The sequence below is a fragment of the Phacochoerus africanus genome, chromosome 5 (assembly GCF_016906955.1).
Source record: "Phacochoerus africanus isolate WHEZ1 chromosome 5, ROS_Pafr_v1, whole genome shotgun sequence".
In the NCBI taxonomy this organism is placed as follows: domain Eukaryota; kingdom Metazoa; phylum Chordata; class Mammalia; order Artiodactyla; family Suidae; genus Phacochoerus; species Phacochoerus africanus.
Genome location: NC_062548.1, coordinates 119,146,535 through 119,163,377, shown reverse-complemented (window position 1 = coordinate 119,163,377; position 16,843 = coordinate 119,146,535). Strand labels below are relative to the sequence as shown.

Here is a 16,843-nt window from a genome sequence, read left to right as displayed (position 1 = left end):
TAGAGTTAAAGATTGTGGCCCCAAGATAGAAGGTGAGATGAAGAGGCCCCCTTGGGCACTCTCATTTCCCAGGGAAATTTAGAAATTTAGGGTGAAATGAATGGCTAGATGGGAAACATTACCAATGAAATGCTAGCATTTAATTCTCATAACTCTAATGAGGTGTATTAGCCCCATTTTACGCGTGAGGAAGTGAAGCTCAGCCACTGGGTCACACAGCTAGAAAGGGCAGACGGAGAATTTGAATTCAAGTGTCTAACTCTGAAACTTTTTCTCAGTTGACTGTGAAGGGCTTATGATTTAAGTAGGTAAACCGGTCTTCCTCAAGCTTGCAAGATTGTGCTCTACAGCTAGTTGCAGCTGGAATTTCTTTTTCTTTTCAAGTGCCTTCTATGTACTGTAAACTTGATAGGTATGTTTAAGGGGAAACCGGGGTCCCCTTATGGAGTGGTGAGGGAGGGCTCTCATGTTGGATTCTGCCTGTTGTTAAGGTTCTCCTGGAAGTTGAAATATTGTTTCTGACAAATGTCGGAAAAGGAGACCACATCCTGCCTCATGTGTGGTTTTCTTCTGTGTGTCAGAAGAGTGTGCAGAGTATTTGATAAACCCTTATCTGGGAAGACCTTCCTTTCAAAAAAGCTCATTTGGGGTATCTGGGAAGATACCAAAATGGGTGAAGGCATAGTCCTCCTCCACTCCCCCTCATTCCCAGACAAAGGATGAAAAAGAAGGATTTCTAGTATATTTTGAACAAATAGTACTTTACACAGTGTCTTCATGGCATTTATTCTTTTGACATATATATTAAGTATCTATATGCCAAGCATTGTTCTAGGTCCTGGAGACATGGAGGTGATAAAAGTTATATAGCTCGGAGTTCCCGTTGTGGCGCAGTGGTTAACGAATCCGACTAGGAACCATGAGGTTGCGTTCGATCCCTGCCCTTGCTCAGTGGGTTAACGATCCGGCGTTGCCGTGAGCTGTGGTGTAGGTTGCAGACACGGCTCGGATCCCGCGTTGCTGTGGCTCTGGCGTAGGCTGGTGGCTACAGCTCTGATTGGACCCCTAGCCTGGGAACCTCCATATGCCATGGGAGCGGCCCAAGAAATGGCAAAAAAAGACAAAAAAAAAAGTTATATAGCTCATGCTCTCATAGAGTTTATATTCTGGTGAGAAGAGGCAGGAAATAAATAAGAATATATCATGTAGTAAGTACAATTGAGAGAGAAATTTGGGTGATTCAGGAAGGCCTCTCTAAAAATGACATTTAGGCTTCAGCCTGAGTGGCAAGAAGTCCACTCTTGCAAAGATCTGAAGGATGAGCCTTCCAGACAAGGGACAGGAAGTGCAAAGGCCCTGAGGCAGCAACACACATAGACATCTTAAGGATCAGGAAGGAGGCCACCTTGGTTGAAGAGAGCTATCTGAAGGGAGATGGGAAAGGGAATGGGGACTGATTGGATGGTAGCTCCTATAAGCTACATGGGAAAGACTTGGAAGGTTTTTTTTGTTGTTTTGTTTTGTTTCTTTTTACAGCCACATCTGCGGCACGTGGATGTTCCTGGGCCAGGAGTCAAATTGGGGCTGCAGCTACAGCCTACACCACAGCCACAGCAACACCGGATCTGAGCCACATCTATGGCCTATGCCATAGCTTGCAGCAACGCTACATCCTTAATCCACTAAGTGAGGCCAGGGATTGAACCTACATGCTCACAAAGGCAACATCGGGTCCTTAACCTGCTGAGCCAGAGTGGAAACTCCAGGACTTGGAGTTTTACTCAAACTGTAATGGCAAGCTGTTGGAGGGTTTTAAGCAGAGACAGGACACAATCTGATTTAAGTTATGAAAAGATCGTTTTGGCTGCTGGATGGAGAGTGAATAGTAGGGAATGAGAGTAGAAGTAGGGAAGCCACTTAGGAGGCTCTCACTGATAAGTTAGACAGGGAATCAGGAAACAGGGGTCAAGGATGACTCCTAGGTTTGTGGCCTGAGCTGCTGAGTGGACATCAGGGCCATTTAATGCAACAGGGACAAAAGGGTTCAGAGGTTTAGACAATAGGATAGAAATCAGGAGCTGTGTTTTGACCATGCGAAGTTGAAATGCCTGTTCAGCAACCATGTGGGGCTGTGAGTAGACAGTCTAATTTGAGTCTGGTAGCTTAGAGATACACACACACATATATTTGGAGTCATAAGCATTACTTCATTTCAGTGCTGGTTTGGTAAACAGTCTCTCCAAAAAAATAATAATAATAATCTCTGGTTTTGTAGTGTTTGTTGATTTCTGTGGTGTAAATACTGTCACCATGGCTTATTTCAGGTTGCCAGTGGTTCAACAACTGGCTTGCAAAAGTCCTAAACATTTAACATTCAGCTCCGGAGCCACTGCCTCATTTGCTCACCAGAGTTGGCAGGAATATTCCATTTTTCAGATGAAGCGGCTTAGAGAGAAAAAGTGATTTATTCAAGGTCACATGGGGAGTTGGTGGCAAAGTTGGGGGCCTCCTGACCCCGCCCCCCTTTCATGCTGGCTTGCTGGCTCGGAAAATAAAACAGACTGCAGCAGGAAGCACTGGGGGTGGAGGAAATGTAAGGAAGAACTTCCCCTGGAAATGTTTGGAGGTCATGATTTAGGATTTTTTTTTTCCTTTTTGTAGCTCACTTCCTTTTAAGATGATTCGGAACAAAATAGGACTGAGAGGTTGCTGGAAAAGCCCTTAAGACACAGGGACCTCAGGATGCTTGTGAAAGTCAGGGGGCTGTGGGGAGCTGTTGTGTGTCTAGGGGCTTAGCTTCTGTGTCTCCCCCAGGGCAGCAATGCTGGTCACCTCTCATTCTTTACGAAGGTGTGCTATGGCATTGGCGGGGTCCCAAACCAGGTGGCCTCCAGCGCCATAGCCTTTTACCTGCAACTCTTCCTGCTCGATGTGGCACAGGTGAGTTTGGGCAGCAGCCCTGGCATCCTCTACTTCCATTTTCCTTGGTGTCTGGTCCTTTCACTCCGCCTTTACCCTCACCATCCCTGATAGATGGCACTCCTGACCCTAGCCTGACAAAAAGCCAAATGCTATTAAGCACAACTTCGTCAGGGATATTTATTGCAGGCTGTTTGTAGTAGGAAAATGGAAAACAACATGAATGCTCAGCAATTGGATAAGTTGGGCTATATCCACATAATGGACTATTGTGTAGTCATTCCAAAAAATGAGCTAGGAGTTCCCTGGTGGCCTTGCGGTTAAGGATCTGGTGTTGTCACTCCTGTGGCTCAGGTCACTGCTGTGTCACAGGTTTGATCCCTGGCCTGGCCTGGCCAAAAACAAACAAAAAAAACCCAAGAGAATGAGTTAGATCTATACTGGTTGACTTAGAGGGATTTCCATGACATACTGTCAAGTGAGAAAAGTTAAAGAAGGGTATGTAAAATGATCCTGTTTTAGCAAAACAAAGACATGTCCTATATATGTGGGTGCATGGGTGTGTGTGTGTGTGTGTGTGTGTGTGTGTGTGTGTACATGCATATATATGTCTCTACATGACTAACCGATGGACATGGAGAAAGTAAATTCCAGAAGGATATCTACCAGGTCGTTATGCTGGTTATAGAAGGGAGTGGTGGAGGATAGAGGGTAAGCCAGAAAGATATTTTTAAAAGGTATTCATGATTTTTTTAAATGACACGGATGTGATCCCATTTATATAAATGAATAAATAATAAATGCACGAAAGGAAGTGCACGAAATGGTGATCAAATTGTTTCTGGCAGTTGTCTCAGAATGGTGGGGTTTCAGATGAGCTTTGCTCAGTATTTTTCTGTACTGTATTGCTGTATTTACAATGAATGTATCATTTATATAATCAGAAAAATCAATAAAACATTGTCATCGTGAAACACAAAGTCTGCCTCTGACCATCAGCCTCAGTGTTCTTGTGTCGCACTGAGCCACCTCAGGTGAGGGTCTCTCGGGTCTTCTCCAGAGAGGAGTCGGCATAAGCACACAGGAATATGCTGCCGCCCTTCCCTCCCCCTGCCCCTTCACTGGGGCAGATGTGCCCATAGAACCTTCTGGATTCCTGTCCTGGAGAAGAGACCAAACAGACCTTTATACTATGGCTCTTAGACCTTCCTCCTGATGAGCGGGCAGGCCTAGACACCCTCTCTGACTCTACCAGGCCTTGGCTGTCCCTTTCAGATCCCTGCTGCCCAGGTGTCACTTGTCCTGTTTGGAGGGAAGGTGTCTGGGGCAGCAGCCGACCCTTTGGCTGGATTCCTCATCAACAGAAGCAGGAGGACAGGGTCTGGACGACTCATGCCCTGGTGAGCAGCCCTATGGTCCTTAGGATCCAGGCACCCACCCCTGGCCTGAGGTCACTGTGTTAGTCACAGCCCTGCTTCTTAGTGGAAAACCCTATGGATGATTAGAGGGCAAGGCTGGACAGTAGGTGATGGGACTGGACTGGGTCTCACTGAATCACACAGGAGTTCGGAGACATGCTTGGGGATCCCCCCCTCACACAGTGACACAGAACTAAACAAAGACTCCCAGACCTGGCCCAGGGGTGTAGGAGTGTGGCCGGGCTAGGCTGGAGATCTTGGAGGGTCTCATAGAAGAGAGATGCCTCGCTTTTGCCCCAGGGTCCTGGGTGCAGGGAAAGGCACCACCAAGCCCCTGAGTGCCCCAGCCCCCACTCCTGGCTACCTCCTCATCCCATCCGCCTCTTCACCCCTTCCATGGCTCCCACCCTGAAAGGCCCAGCCCTGGGCTTCTCCAGGGATGGAGGGCTTATGCCCAGAGGGGCGAGGTGGCTCCAGGCCCTGTCCTGATGCAGTGGGGTCATCTACCTGGGCTGTGCTCCCGCAGGGTGCTGGGCTGCACTCCCTTCATCGCCTTGGCTTACTTCTTCCTGTGGTTCCTGCCTCCCTTCACCAGCCTTCGAGGCCTCTGGTACACAACCCTCTACTGCCTGTTTCAGGCCCTGGCCACGGTAAGCTGGTGACCCTACCTCCTGCGCATGGACTCCTGGAACTCCATTGCTAGCTGGTAGCCACTCTGAATTATGTGTGTATAGGGGGATAGGAGGCCAGGTTCCCACTGCCCACCTGCCCACCCATGCCTGGTGATCGACCATTAGCTCCTCTCTCAGGCTCTAGCCTGGGAGTCCCTGCTGCCCCTTAGCCCCGGTTGAGGGGATCAGTGGGGATGTGCCAGCCTGGCGCGGGCCTGGCCTTTGGAAGCTGCTGGCCCAGGTTGGCGGTCTGAAGGTGGGGGCCATCCTGAGGTGTGCCTGGGTGCCCCAGTTCTTCCAGGTGCCCTACACAGCGCTGACCATGCTCTTGACCCCCAGCCCCAGGGAGCGGGACTCAGCCACCGCATACCGTGAGTGCAGGCGGGCATGGGGTGGGGTGGCTCTGCCCCCAGCCCCACAGGCTTGGTCACTTTGCTCCGTGCTGTGTCCAGGGATGACCATGGAGATGGCAGGGACACTGATGGGAGCCGCCGTCCATGGACTCATCGTGTCTGGTGCCCATGGGTCTCACAGGTGTGACGAAGCCACGTTCCCGGGGCAGGTGGCTGTCTTTCCCAACGCGGTGAGTGCCCAGGCTGCCCAGACCCACTGGGACCCCCACTTCCGGGTCACCTCTTCCTTCCAGGGCCACCTCTCCCTCAGAGCTCTTCGTGGTTCTTTAGGCGCTCAGCTCTGCACACCACGCCCTCTCATTCCTTCCCTGCTCCTCTAGCTGAGTTCGTGACCGCCATCCTCCTACTAAACTTGCTTCTCCTCCTCCTGGGCACCTTCGAAATGTGGAGTGAAAAACAGATAAGCAGACCATCCAGAGGGGAGGAGGCAGAGCCCAGAGAAGGGACGGGGGTGGGGAAGGGCCACAGGCAGGGCAGGGGGGAGGGACAGTGGAACAGTAAAGCCTGTCCTATAACCAGTCCCACCCAGCCCTGAACATGCTTTGGGTGCAGCCAAAAAAAAAAAAAAGAGAGAGAAAGAAAAAAGAGAGAGGGCTTAGACCTGTGGTGGCATGGATGCACGCACAGGGTTAGCAGAAGGACTATTCTGGGTCCTTAGATCTCCCTCCTGCTGCACTCATAGGGAGGAAGAACCCCCAGCATCCTTGGGCTTGGGCTGAGGGTCCTTCTGCTTCCATTGGGAGGTATTCTCGCCCAGCCCCTGGGTGTCCCCACCTCCATGGGTTGGAGATGTCACCCCCTCTGAAGTTCTGTCCTGTCCCCCAGATTCGTCTCTACCCCATTGCAGCTGCCGTGGTTGCTGTGACTTACCCCGTGTGCAGCAGTTTGCTCTGCCTGGGGGTGAAGGAGCGGCCAGGTACGGTACAGGGGATGCAGGCAGAGTGCGGGAGGCAGACGATGGAGGCAGGGCTCCCCTTGCACATGGGTGTTGGTTTTGAACTCCACCTGGCCAAGATGATCCCTTCCTGTGTTGCAGACCCCTCTGCCCCAGCCTCGGGCCAGGGCCTGAGCTTCCTGGCTGGCCTGGGCCTCACCGTCAGGCACCCGCCCTACCTGAAGCTGGTCATCTCCTTCCTGTTCATCTCAGCAGCCGTTCAGGTACCTCTGGCCAGGTCGACTCCCACCAGTGTAGCTCTGGCCGTACTGGCCCTGCGCGGGTTCAGGTTCAGTCTCTCATCCCCAGCACCACAGAGAAACCAAGAGCCCCACGAGGCTGGTGCTGGAAGGAGAGAATCCTGCCTAGAGCTGGTGGGACTGGGGAGGGTCAGGGCCCAGATACCAGGAAGCTGACAGTGTCTGGGGTGTAAAGTCCACGGTCTCAGCTGGGCTGAGGAGGAGGAGGACTAGGAATGATGCTCGTAAGCTTCCTTTGTTGGGGAGGGGACTGGGTGGTGGTGGCAAGAACCAGAGCTTGAGGTCCCAAAGGGGAGACCAGACTTTAGACCTTGGCCTTGCCCTTGACTTCCAAGTTTCTGCTATTTCCTGCCCACGGCCCCTTCCTGTCGACGTCCTCAGGTGGAGCAGAGCTACCTGGTCCTGTTCTGTACACACGCCTCCCGGCTTCATGACCACGTCCAGAGCCTGGTGCTAACCATCCTGGTGAGGGGACATGGGATGGTGGCCGCAGGTCACTTAGGAGCCTGAGTTGGGGATGTGTGGTTCTTGACATGACATATGTGTCTGGAATGCTGGTGGTCAGTACTGCTGTGGTCTGGGTCACCTGCATTTCAGCAGAGGGTGGAATTGGGGCCAGGGTCATAAAGTTCATAGTCAGGGGGTGAGGTTCCAAGCAGGGGATGAAGTCGGTGTTGGGCGTCCCACTCGACAGCCAGGGCTTTGAGGACTGGCCAAGGTGCCGGCGGGCACATCCTGGGCTATGATGGTTCTGTCTTGCTCCCAGGTCTCGGCAGTGCTGAGCACCCCGATGTGGGAATGGGTCCTCCAGCGATTTGGGAAGAGGATGTCTGCCTTTGGAATCTGTGTGAGTGAGGCAGGAAGCAAAGCCTGGGGTGGGAGTTCCCGTTGTGGCTCAGTGGGTTAACAGTCCGACTAGGATCCATGAGGATGTAGGTTTGATCCCTGACCTTGCTCAGAGGGTTAAGGATCCAGTGTTGCCGTGAGCTGCAGCATATGTCAAAGATGCAGCTCAGATCTGGTGTGGCTGTGGCTGTGGCCGGCAGCTGTAGCTCCAATTCATCCCCTAGCCTGGGAATTTCTATATGCCCCAGGTGCAGCCCTGAAAAGCAACAGCAAAAAGAAAAAAAAAAAAAGCATGGGGTAATGTTCGGTGGTGACCTTGGAGCCTGAGCCTCCTGGGGGCCGGCAGGGCTGCATCTGTATTCTCTGTGTCCTCAGTGCCTAGCACAGGGCCAGGCGCAGGGGGCACCAGGAAAGCCTGGTGAGGGCAGTGGGAGGGGGCAGGTGGAGGGAGCAGCTGGTGTGTGTCTCCCTAGGGGATGGTGCCATTTGCAATCCTGTTGGCTGCTGTGCCCACGGCACCGGTGGCATACGTCGTGGCCTTTGTATCCGGCATAAGCATTGCTGTGTCCTTGCTGCTACCCTGGTAGGCTGGGTCAGGGGAGAGGGGTGTGGGGGCATCACGTCCTTCCTAACAGGTCTGCCCTCCTTCACATCAGCCTGTTGTCCAAGGCCCCTTGTGCCCAGCCTGTGCTTGGGAGGGGCGTTCCCAGGTACAGGTGATGGCCGTGTGTTGGGGGAAATACAAGCACACTTACTGCCTGGCTCCCTGTGGGCCAGTCCTGGTCCTGGGCAGCAGGGACCTAGGGGTGAATCTGACCCAGTCTCTGTCCCCAGAGAGCTCCTAGGCTGGTAGCTGTCGAAAGGATAAAAGGGATAAGCCTGCAGCCCCCTCCCCCCAGGTCCATGCTTCCAGATGTGGTGGATGACTTCCAGCTGCAGCACCAGCATGGCCCAGGGCTGGAGACCATCTTCTACTCATCCTATGTCTTCTTCACCAAGCTTTCAGGCGCAGGCGCCCTGGGCATCTCCACGCTCAGCTTGGAGTGAGTCCCGCAGTTGGGCTGGATCAGAGGCACGAAAGACTAGTGACATGGAAGAAAAGGGCGGAGTTCCCACCCTAGCCAGCCAGAGTGCGTGGGAACCCCTTGCTGCAGCTTCTGCTGTGCACGGGACTGGGAGTTGGCGACTGTGTCCCACATCCTTAGCTCCCTCTGAACTCTTTCCTTCCCCCCTAGTTAGGCTGATGCAGCCAGGAAAAGAATGAAAATTTCAGGATAGCATGGGGCTTGGGCCAGACATCTGGGACCCCCCTGGCAGGAAGCCAGCCAGGTTCAGTAGGATCTGAACTGAAAGCATGGGATGGTGTTTCTCCAGCTTTGCAGGGTACGAGTCAGGAGCCTGCAAGCAGGCGGAGCAGGTGGTGGTGACCCTCAAGGTCCTCATCGGTGCTGTGCCCACCTGCATGATCCTCACCGGTCTCTGCATCCTCATGGTCGGCCCCGCTCCCAAGGCGCCGACCCAGGACAGCTCCCGCTCCCTTAGGAGGTAGGCTCCCCACCCACACGGGTAAACACAGCAGGCAGGGCTGCCAGCACCCAGGGAGGCACACAGACTTGTATGACTCTCCGTTAGACATCGCCACCTGATGACCCACAAGCATGGCAGTCTGTCTTCCTGGGGCCCAGATGGAATTCATCTTCTCCTCCCAATCGCTGCTCCTCCTGTGCCCCCATCCCAGCAAATGGCACCAGCCTCCAGCCTGGGAGCTGAAAGCTGGGAGTTTTCTTCCTCTCTTCCCTCCCCAGGGTACACTGAGCAGCTCTTTGACCTGGTTCTTCTCCTTTCAAAGCACCAATTCCCCTGCACAAGGAGGAGCTGCTTGCTGTCTGGCTTTCCCAGTACTGCGGGGACCTTGAAGGCTGGGGCTGTGTTTTATTCATTTTTGTGTCCCAAGAGCTCAGCCCAGAGCCTGAGGCCAAGCAGGCGCTGCGGTATCAATGTGTCTGGTCCAGCAGACATTCACCAGCCGCGACCATGTTTCTGCAAACGCTCACACACAAATACGAGCACATGTACACACAGAGGACCACACGGGACAGGCAGGAAGTGACATGGATATGGGTCCCTCACTGCTCAGTGTGGACAGCCTGGGACTCCAGCTGGTAATATTGAGATCATGCATTACATTTAGAGAATGACAGGGGAGTGGGGAACTACTTTGTTTTTTTGGCCATGCTTGCACCATGTGGAAATTCCTGGGCCCGGGATCAATCATCAAACTCCCACCACAGCAGTGACCCAAGCCATGGCCACAATGCCAGATCCTTAACCTGCTGCGCCCCAAAGGAACTCTGGGAACTGCCTGAAGAAACAGTGTTGAGGTGTTCCCGTCACAGCGCGTCGGAAACAAATCTGACTAGGAACCATGAGGTTGCAGGTTCGATCCCTGGCCTCACTCGGTGGGTTAAGGATCTGGCATTACTGTGAGCTATGGTGTGGGTTGCAGACATGGCTCAGATCCCACGTTGCTGTGGCTGTGGTGTAGGCAGGCAGCTACAGCTCTGATTCAACCCCTAGCCTGGGAATCTCCATATGCCACGGCAGCGGCCCAAGAAATGGCAAAAAAAAAAAAAAAAAAAAGACAAGAAAAAAAGAAAAGGCAAGGAGTTTCCAGGAGGACAAGGAGCAGCCACTGGCAGTCTCATGGGACCCCACCCCACCCACATCCTTCTCTTGGCTTTTTTCCTTTCCTGCAGGAGGACCAGCTACAGCCTCGCTTGAATTTGAAAGTTCTGTGAGCCAGAACAGCAGGAACCATGTCTTCTGGGCTACAAACCCCCTCTCTTCTCAGCCCTTCAGCACCCCTCCTTCCGTCTACACATGGCCCTTCTTTCCCCCTGGGATCCAGAGTCTTCAGTGACTCTCCAGAAGGGAGTGGCCTGGGCCCCAGGACCGCCACCTGTCATGTCTGGCCTATTGACCACAGGACATCTCAGACCCGCCTGTGCCCCTGACTACTCAGCTCCAGGTCACCTGGAAAGTAGCAACTCTTCCTAGAAAAAGGAGGCCGCTACCAGCCTGGTCTGCAGACTTCCCGCGGGAGCACCAGGCCCACCAATGTTCCTGACAGGACAGACACACAGAACTCGTTTCTCCTGATGGTCCAGTGGACATCTGAGAGGCAGATAGGCAGCACGTGAACAGCGAGGGCGGCGGGGACAGGTGGACATGCTGGGATGTCAGGTTAGGAGAGACACGCAGATGCGGTGAGGCCCACAGGCCTGGGGGAGCGGATGCAGCAACAATGGGGACAAACTGAGCAGGGCCTGTGGGGCATGTTTCCCTTCGTACAGCAAAGCTGATGGCAGTGTTTCTAGAAGTGGACACAGATGGATATCAAGCCACCAGAGCTCAATCATTTTTATGAACAAAAGTTGTTTTTGTGAAAATAACATTCTGAAAGTTTATCTTATAAAAGCACAGGAACCTCCATTTTCTAGAGGCCACTGTCTTTGGGGAAGAGCCGCTGAGATTTATTTTTTCAGAGCCGCTGAGATTTATTTTATTTTTTATCATTTCAGAAAAATGAAAGGGTTTGTCTTCTACTGAGTCTGTAAAATGTGATTGTAGCCAACATCTTTTCTTCTTACCTCCTGGGAAACCCCTGCCCCAGAGTTTCTGCTGTGGTGCAGTGGGATCAGCGGTGTCTCTGCAGCACCAGGATGCAGGTTCGATTTCCGGCCCAGCGCAGTGGGTTAAAGGACCCAGCACTGCCGCAGCTGTGGCGTGGGTCACAGCTATGGCTTGGATCTGATCCCTGGCCCAGGAACTCCATATGCTGCAGGGCAGCCAAAAAAAAGAAAGAAAAGGAAAGAAAAGAAACCCCTGCCCCAAGGAGGGAACGGGGAGAGGGTGCCTGATGTCACTGTAACTGGCTATGTCCCCTCAGCCATATATTCCAGGGTCTGCATTTCCTCAGGCCACAGAGGCCACGTGGGAGGTGGGTTTCTTCCTTCCTTTGCAAGAGACAAAAAGTTGACACTCTATAGCAGCCAGGGCATCTGTCCATGTGGGCCTGGGGCCTAGGGAGGAATGGGGGGAACGAGAGGGCCCTGATGCCCAGCAACTCTTCCTAGAGAAGCCCCAATACCTAAAGGGGGACCGGAAAGAAAGTAGACTTGCCCCCCGACGTTTCTCCCTAATCCCCAGCTTTGTCCCCTCCTGAGCCCACTGCCCAGGGCTAGACCCCCTTCCCCATCAGACCTCTGGTTGCCTCTGAGCTGCGAGATGAGGCGTGCAGTCAGAAGCAGACAGGATGTGCCCCTCAGAGCTTAAAGTGTTTGGCGTCCTCTACGAATGCTGTGACACAAGAAGGAACCTGACCTCGCAGAGAGAGTGCAGAGTGTGACCCAGTTTGTTTGAGGCCTGAACTCTTTGGCCCTGTGACACTGACATGGGCATTGGATCTTTAAGGTCACAGGGCACCGGAGAAAGAGCTGGGCTCAGCCCCTCTTCCTGCCTATCTGATTGATTCAGGAAGAGGCTGGCAGGGAGCTCCATTCACCCCCACCATGCATGGGCACACACCCCCACACTCACAATGTTTTTTTTAGACTATTAAAAAATTTTTTATTATAGTTTATAATATTTTGCTCTTTTATTTTGCTTTTTAGGGCCACGGGTGTGGCATATGGAAAGGTCCCAGGCTAGGGGTTGAATTGGAGCTTCAGCTACCAGCCACGGCCACAGCAACACAGGATCTGAGCCTCGTCTGCGACCTACACCACAGCTCATAGCAACGCCAGACCCTTAACTCACTGAGCAAGGCCAGGGATAGAACCCGCATCCTTATGGATACTAGTTGGGTTCATTTCTTTTTTTTTTTTTTTGTCTTTTTCCTATTTCTTTGGGCCGCTCCCGTGGCATATGGAGGTTCCCAGGCTAGGGGTCTAATCGGAGCTGTAGCCACCGGCCTACGCCAGAGCCACAGCCACAGCAACGCAGGATTGAGCTGCATCTGCAACCTACACCACAGCTCACGGCAATGCCGGATCCCTAACCCACTGAGCAAAGGTAGGGACCGAACCCGCAACCTCATGGTTCCTAGTCAGATTCTTTTTTTAATTAATTAATTAATTAATTAATTAACTTATTTTTTATTTTCCCACTGTACAGCAAGGGGGTCAGGTTATCCTTACATGTATACATTACAATTACCTTTTTCCCCCAGCCTTTCTTCTGTTGTCTAGTCAGATTCTTAACCACTGCGCCACGACGGGAACTCCCTGGGTTCGTTTCTGATGGGCCACAACAGGAACTCCTGATGACAGCTTCTTAATCCTGGAAAATCCGTGGCTGTGTCTGGAAATCTGGGCAATGCGGGTGGGATCAGAAGCTTGTGCTACATTTTATGTCACCAATATTCCCAGGACTGCAGTCTCAAGGAGCAGAACTCTCCTGTATAAAGACGGCTGCAGGGGGTCGGGGGTGAGATCTCAGAAACAGGAGGCAATCATGGGCTGGCCAAAACGTATTATTCCATTTCTTCCCCATAGTAGACCTATGAAGCAGGTACTGTTATTCTCATTTTCAGATGAGGAAACAGGCTTAGAGAGATTCAGCAACTTGCCTAGTGTCAGCTGGTAACAGAAGTGTCTCTTGTACCCAAGTTGGCCTGATGCCAAAGCTTGGGGAGACAGCCAGGGCTTAAAACGTGTGTTGGAGGAATGACCGATCCCAGTCTCAGGTATCACAAGCCCACTCCTCTTCTGAAACCAAATGGCAGCATCCCTGCCTCCGACTCTATGCTCCAATTCCACTGTAATTCCCATTATTCCTACTCTCTGACCTTCGCTCACATTTGTCCACTGAGCTCCCGACCATGTCCTCGTCCCTCTTCTGATACCCACCCTCCTCTGAGCCCTTCCTCCTGTTTCAGAGGAAGGTCCTTCCTTGCCACCAAGGATGGCCCTGGGCCTGTCCCTGGCCAAGGCAAGCATCTCCCCCTGCCCCGTCCTGCTCCACTTCAATCCAGGCCATCACATCTTTCACTTGCTCGAGACCCTCTCAGACTCACTCCTGCATCCCATCAACTTAGTCCCTCAAGGACATGTAAGATCAGGTGGCTGCTAAAGTGTCACTTTCTCAGAAAGGCCTTTCCCACTTCCCTGCTCCCCCAAATTGCCTCCTCCACCCCTAGCACTCTCTGGGCTTCACCTGCTCTGCTTGTACTCAGCAGAAATCACCTCCACACACATTTATGTCGTTATCCATAGCTTACTTGTTTATTGCTTGACACCCCTGTTAAAATGTAAATGTCATGAGGACAGGGACTTTGACCAATACATCCTCAGTGCCCAGGAGTAAATGTTCAGTATGAATAAATGTTTGTTAAATGATCAAGTAAATGTTCATGGTGTCCCCAGCCTCAAACAAAAACAGCCTTTCCTGCTCCCTCTATTCTCCTTCTGCTCCATCGCAATGTTTCCTCCACGTCACCTGCCATTCCCTTCCTGACCCGCTCAACCTGGCCTCCGCCTTGCCACTGAGGAGACAGTGGAGCCTGCCAGGCGAACTCTAGCATTGGAGAAAGGAGTTGGATGTTGCTCTCCTCTCATACATGTTTTTAGTCAACTTCCTTTTTTTTTTTTGACTTTTTAGGGCCGCACCCACAGCTACATGGAAGTTCCCAAGCTTCCATGCTAAGAGCTGAATTGGAGCTGCAGCTGCCAGCCACAGCCACAGCCAGAGCCACAGAGGATCTGAGCCACATCTGTGTCCTACACCACAGCTCAGGGCAATGCCAGATCCTTAACCCACTAAGTGAGGCTAGGGATCAAACCCACGTCCTTATGGATACTAGTTGGGTTTGTTACCACTGAACCACGATGCCAGGGCAATGCCAGACCCTTAATCCGCTGCACCACAAGGGAACTCCCTCCATTTCTTTCTTGAAAGAAATGTGTACACTGTTACCTATGCATTGGGACAGCTTTGAGGAGTAAGTGGGATAATATTAACCAAGGAAACCCTTGATCACCAGTAGCCGTGATGCTGACCACAATTCTTCAAAACCCTGTCCTCCCTCGGCTTGCGGGACACCTCTCTCCCAGATCTCCTCCACCATCTCTGACCATTCACGAATTCTGACTTTCGCTTTGCTTCTTCTTCCTTTGATGCTCAACAGTCGCCTTGGGTTTCCCAGGGCCCTGTGAGCTCATTCACTACCACCAGCTATGTCCAACTCTGAGCTCTCTGCCGACCTTGAGATTCCCAGCGTGGATGATCAGATGCTCATCTCACCGCTCTCCAGGTAGTTAAACAGGGTATGTCCAAGTGGACTCCTCACCTTTTCCCCACACTTGTTCTGCCTCCTGCATTTTTGGTAAATTATGTCAGCATCTATCCTGTCACCAAAAGCCCAAACTTGGTATCTTCTCAGTTTCCCTTCTCCCCCATTCACTCCCCCAACCCATCCCCATATATACTGAGTATGGATTAAGCATGCGAAAGTGTTGCAACCTGTGGGTTCCCCCATTATCAAATGGTAGACATTATCTGAAACAGAACCAAAAGTTGTAACACCAGATATGGATGGATGTGGCTCATAACACATGGTGCACTGAGGTAGCTGCTAGGTGTTTAAGACTGTACGTGTGTATAAACTATGTATGCAACCCCATGGGACTCAGCTGGGTAGTTTTCTGTATTTGTCTAGTTTTTTTTTTTTTTTTGGCCATGCCCACTGCATGCAGAAGTTCTAGGCTAGGGATTGAATCCTCACCACAGCAGTAACCCAAACCACAGCAGTAACAATGCTGAATCCTCAACCTCAAGGCTACTGGGGAACTCCTTGTATTTCTTAAGGACAAAACTGGTGCATAAGCAACAGGAAATTCATGTTATGTTGTAACTGTTCCTTAATATAGTAATTATTTTGGAACAAATTTGTGTTTTCAAAACGAGCAGTATAAAAGAACTGAGTGTATGTGTGTGTGGGTATAAATAAACAAATCATAAATGGTCCCATAAATACTAAAGGAATAAAATATTTTAATTCCCGGGTCAGAGATTGAACTCATACCACAGCAGTGACAATGTGAGATCCGTAACCCACTGAGCCAATGGGGAACTCCAGGGTGATTCCTACTTTATGAAAACTTCGCCAAGGAACAAAAAGGCATAATCTTTAATTCATTATATCAAGCCACAGTAAGCTTCATACCAAAACCAGAAAAGCAAAGCCAAAAAGGAAAGGAAGTTTACAGGCTAATCTTACTCTTGAACACAGAAGAATCCCAAAACAAAATATTAGCAAACTGAGTCTGGTATGGTCTACAAAATAAATACATCACCAGAGTTCCCTGGTGGCTCAGCTGGTTAAGGATCAAGCGTTGTTACTGCTGTGGCTTGGGTTCAATCCCTAGCCCCAGAACTTCTGCATGCTGTGAGCATGGCCAAAAAAAAAAAAAAAAGAATAAATGTGATAGGCAGAACTTTCATAAAAGGAAAGGTAAATGTGACTTCATTAAAATTAACTATGGGAGGAGTTCCTGCTTTGGCACAACAGGATTGTCAGTGTCTCTGCAGCAGAAGCGACTTGAGTTCAATCCCCAGCACAGTGGGTTAATTATCTGGCATTGCTGCAGCTGCGGAGTAGGCTGCAACTCTGGCTCAGATTCAATCCCTGACCAGGGAACTATATGCCATGAGGTGGCCAAAAAAAGAAAAAAAGAAGGATCACAATGAGAAACCATTTAAAACTACTAGAGAGTCATAAATTAAGCCTTGACTCTATAGAACAAGTCCTGATAATATTGCTATTGGGAGTGAAGACTAATATAATCATTTTGGAAAATAATTTGAATTTACATGCACCCTGTGCTTCAGCAATTCCCCGACTAGGCAAAAGACCCTAGAGAGACCTTTCAAACATTTGTATGAGGAGATATTTAGTAGGAATATTCAAAGCAATATTATTTATTTCTATTTTTTTGTTGTTGTCTATTTGTCTTTTTAGGGCTGCACCCATGCCATATGAAGGTTCCCAGGCTAGGGGTCAAAGTGGAGTTGTAGCTGCTGGCCTACACCACAGCCACAGCAGCATGGGATCTGAGCCGCATCTGTGACCTACACACAGCTCACGGCAAAGCCAGATCCTTAACCCACTGAGCAAGGCCAGGGATGGAACCTGCATCCTCATGGATCATAGTTGGGTTTGTTAACCATTGAGCTACAACAGGAACTCCCAAAGCAATATTATTCATAATTGTAAAAATAAAACCAGGGAATAATGCAAATGTGCAGAGCAAGAAAATTAATTGTGGTAATTCAATAGAGTGAAAGCAACAGAACATACACATAACAAATATAAAGCTTAGAA

General features: G+C 50.9%; 1 protein-coding gene across 2 annotated transcripts; it reads left to right on the top strand.

Annotated features, from left to right (window-relative positions):
• Positions 1-1,703: 1,703 nt before the first annotated feature.
• On the top strand, positions 1,704-11,177 carry MFSD2B (MFSD2 lysolipid transporter B, sphingolipid). Of its 2 annotated transcripts, XM_047782552.1 has the most exons (12): positions 1,704-4,319; positions 4,864-4,987; positions 5,301-5,379; positions 5,461-5,591; positions 6,247-6,337; positions 6,458-6,579; positions 6,997-7,080; positions 7,382-7,462; positions 7,935-8,044; positions 8,361-8,504; positions 8,836-9,006; positions 10,218-11,177. In XM_047782552.1, the coding sequence occupies exons 1-12, from the start codon at positions 4,312-4,314 to the stop codon at positions 10,240-10,242; spliced, it is 1,170 nt and encodes a 389-aa protein (XP_047638508.1). In that variant the 5' UTR covers positions 1,704-4,311; the 3' UTR covers positions 10,243-11,177. The 2 variants fall into 2 exon arrangements, with proteins under 2 accessions (XP_047638508.1, XP_047638509.1); XM_047782553.1 differs by lacking the exon at positions 8,361-8,504.
• The last annotated feature ends 5,666 nt before the right edge of the window (positions 11,178-16,843 follow it).

Bases quoted from the DNA above. Each gene is read 5' to 3' on its own strand.
- MFSD2B (XM_047782552.1), top strand. The intron at 4,988-5,300 runs GTAAGCTGGTGA...TGGGTGCCCCAG, and splicing joins TGTTTCAGGCCCTGGCCACG to TTCTTCCAGGTGCCCTACAC. The intron at 8,045-8,360 runs GTAGGCTGGGTC...CCCTCCCCCCAG, and splicing joins GTGTCCTTGCTGCTACCCTG to GTCCATGCTTCCAGATGTGG.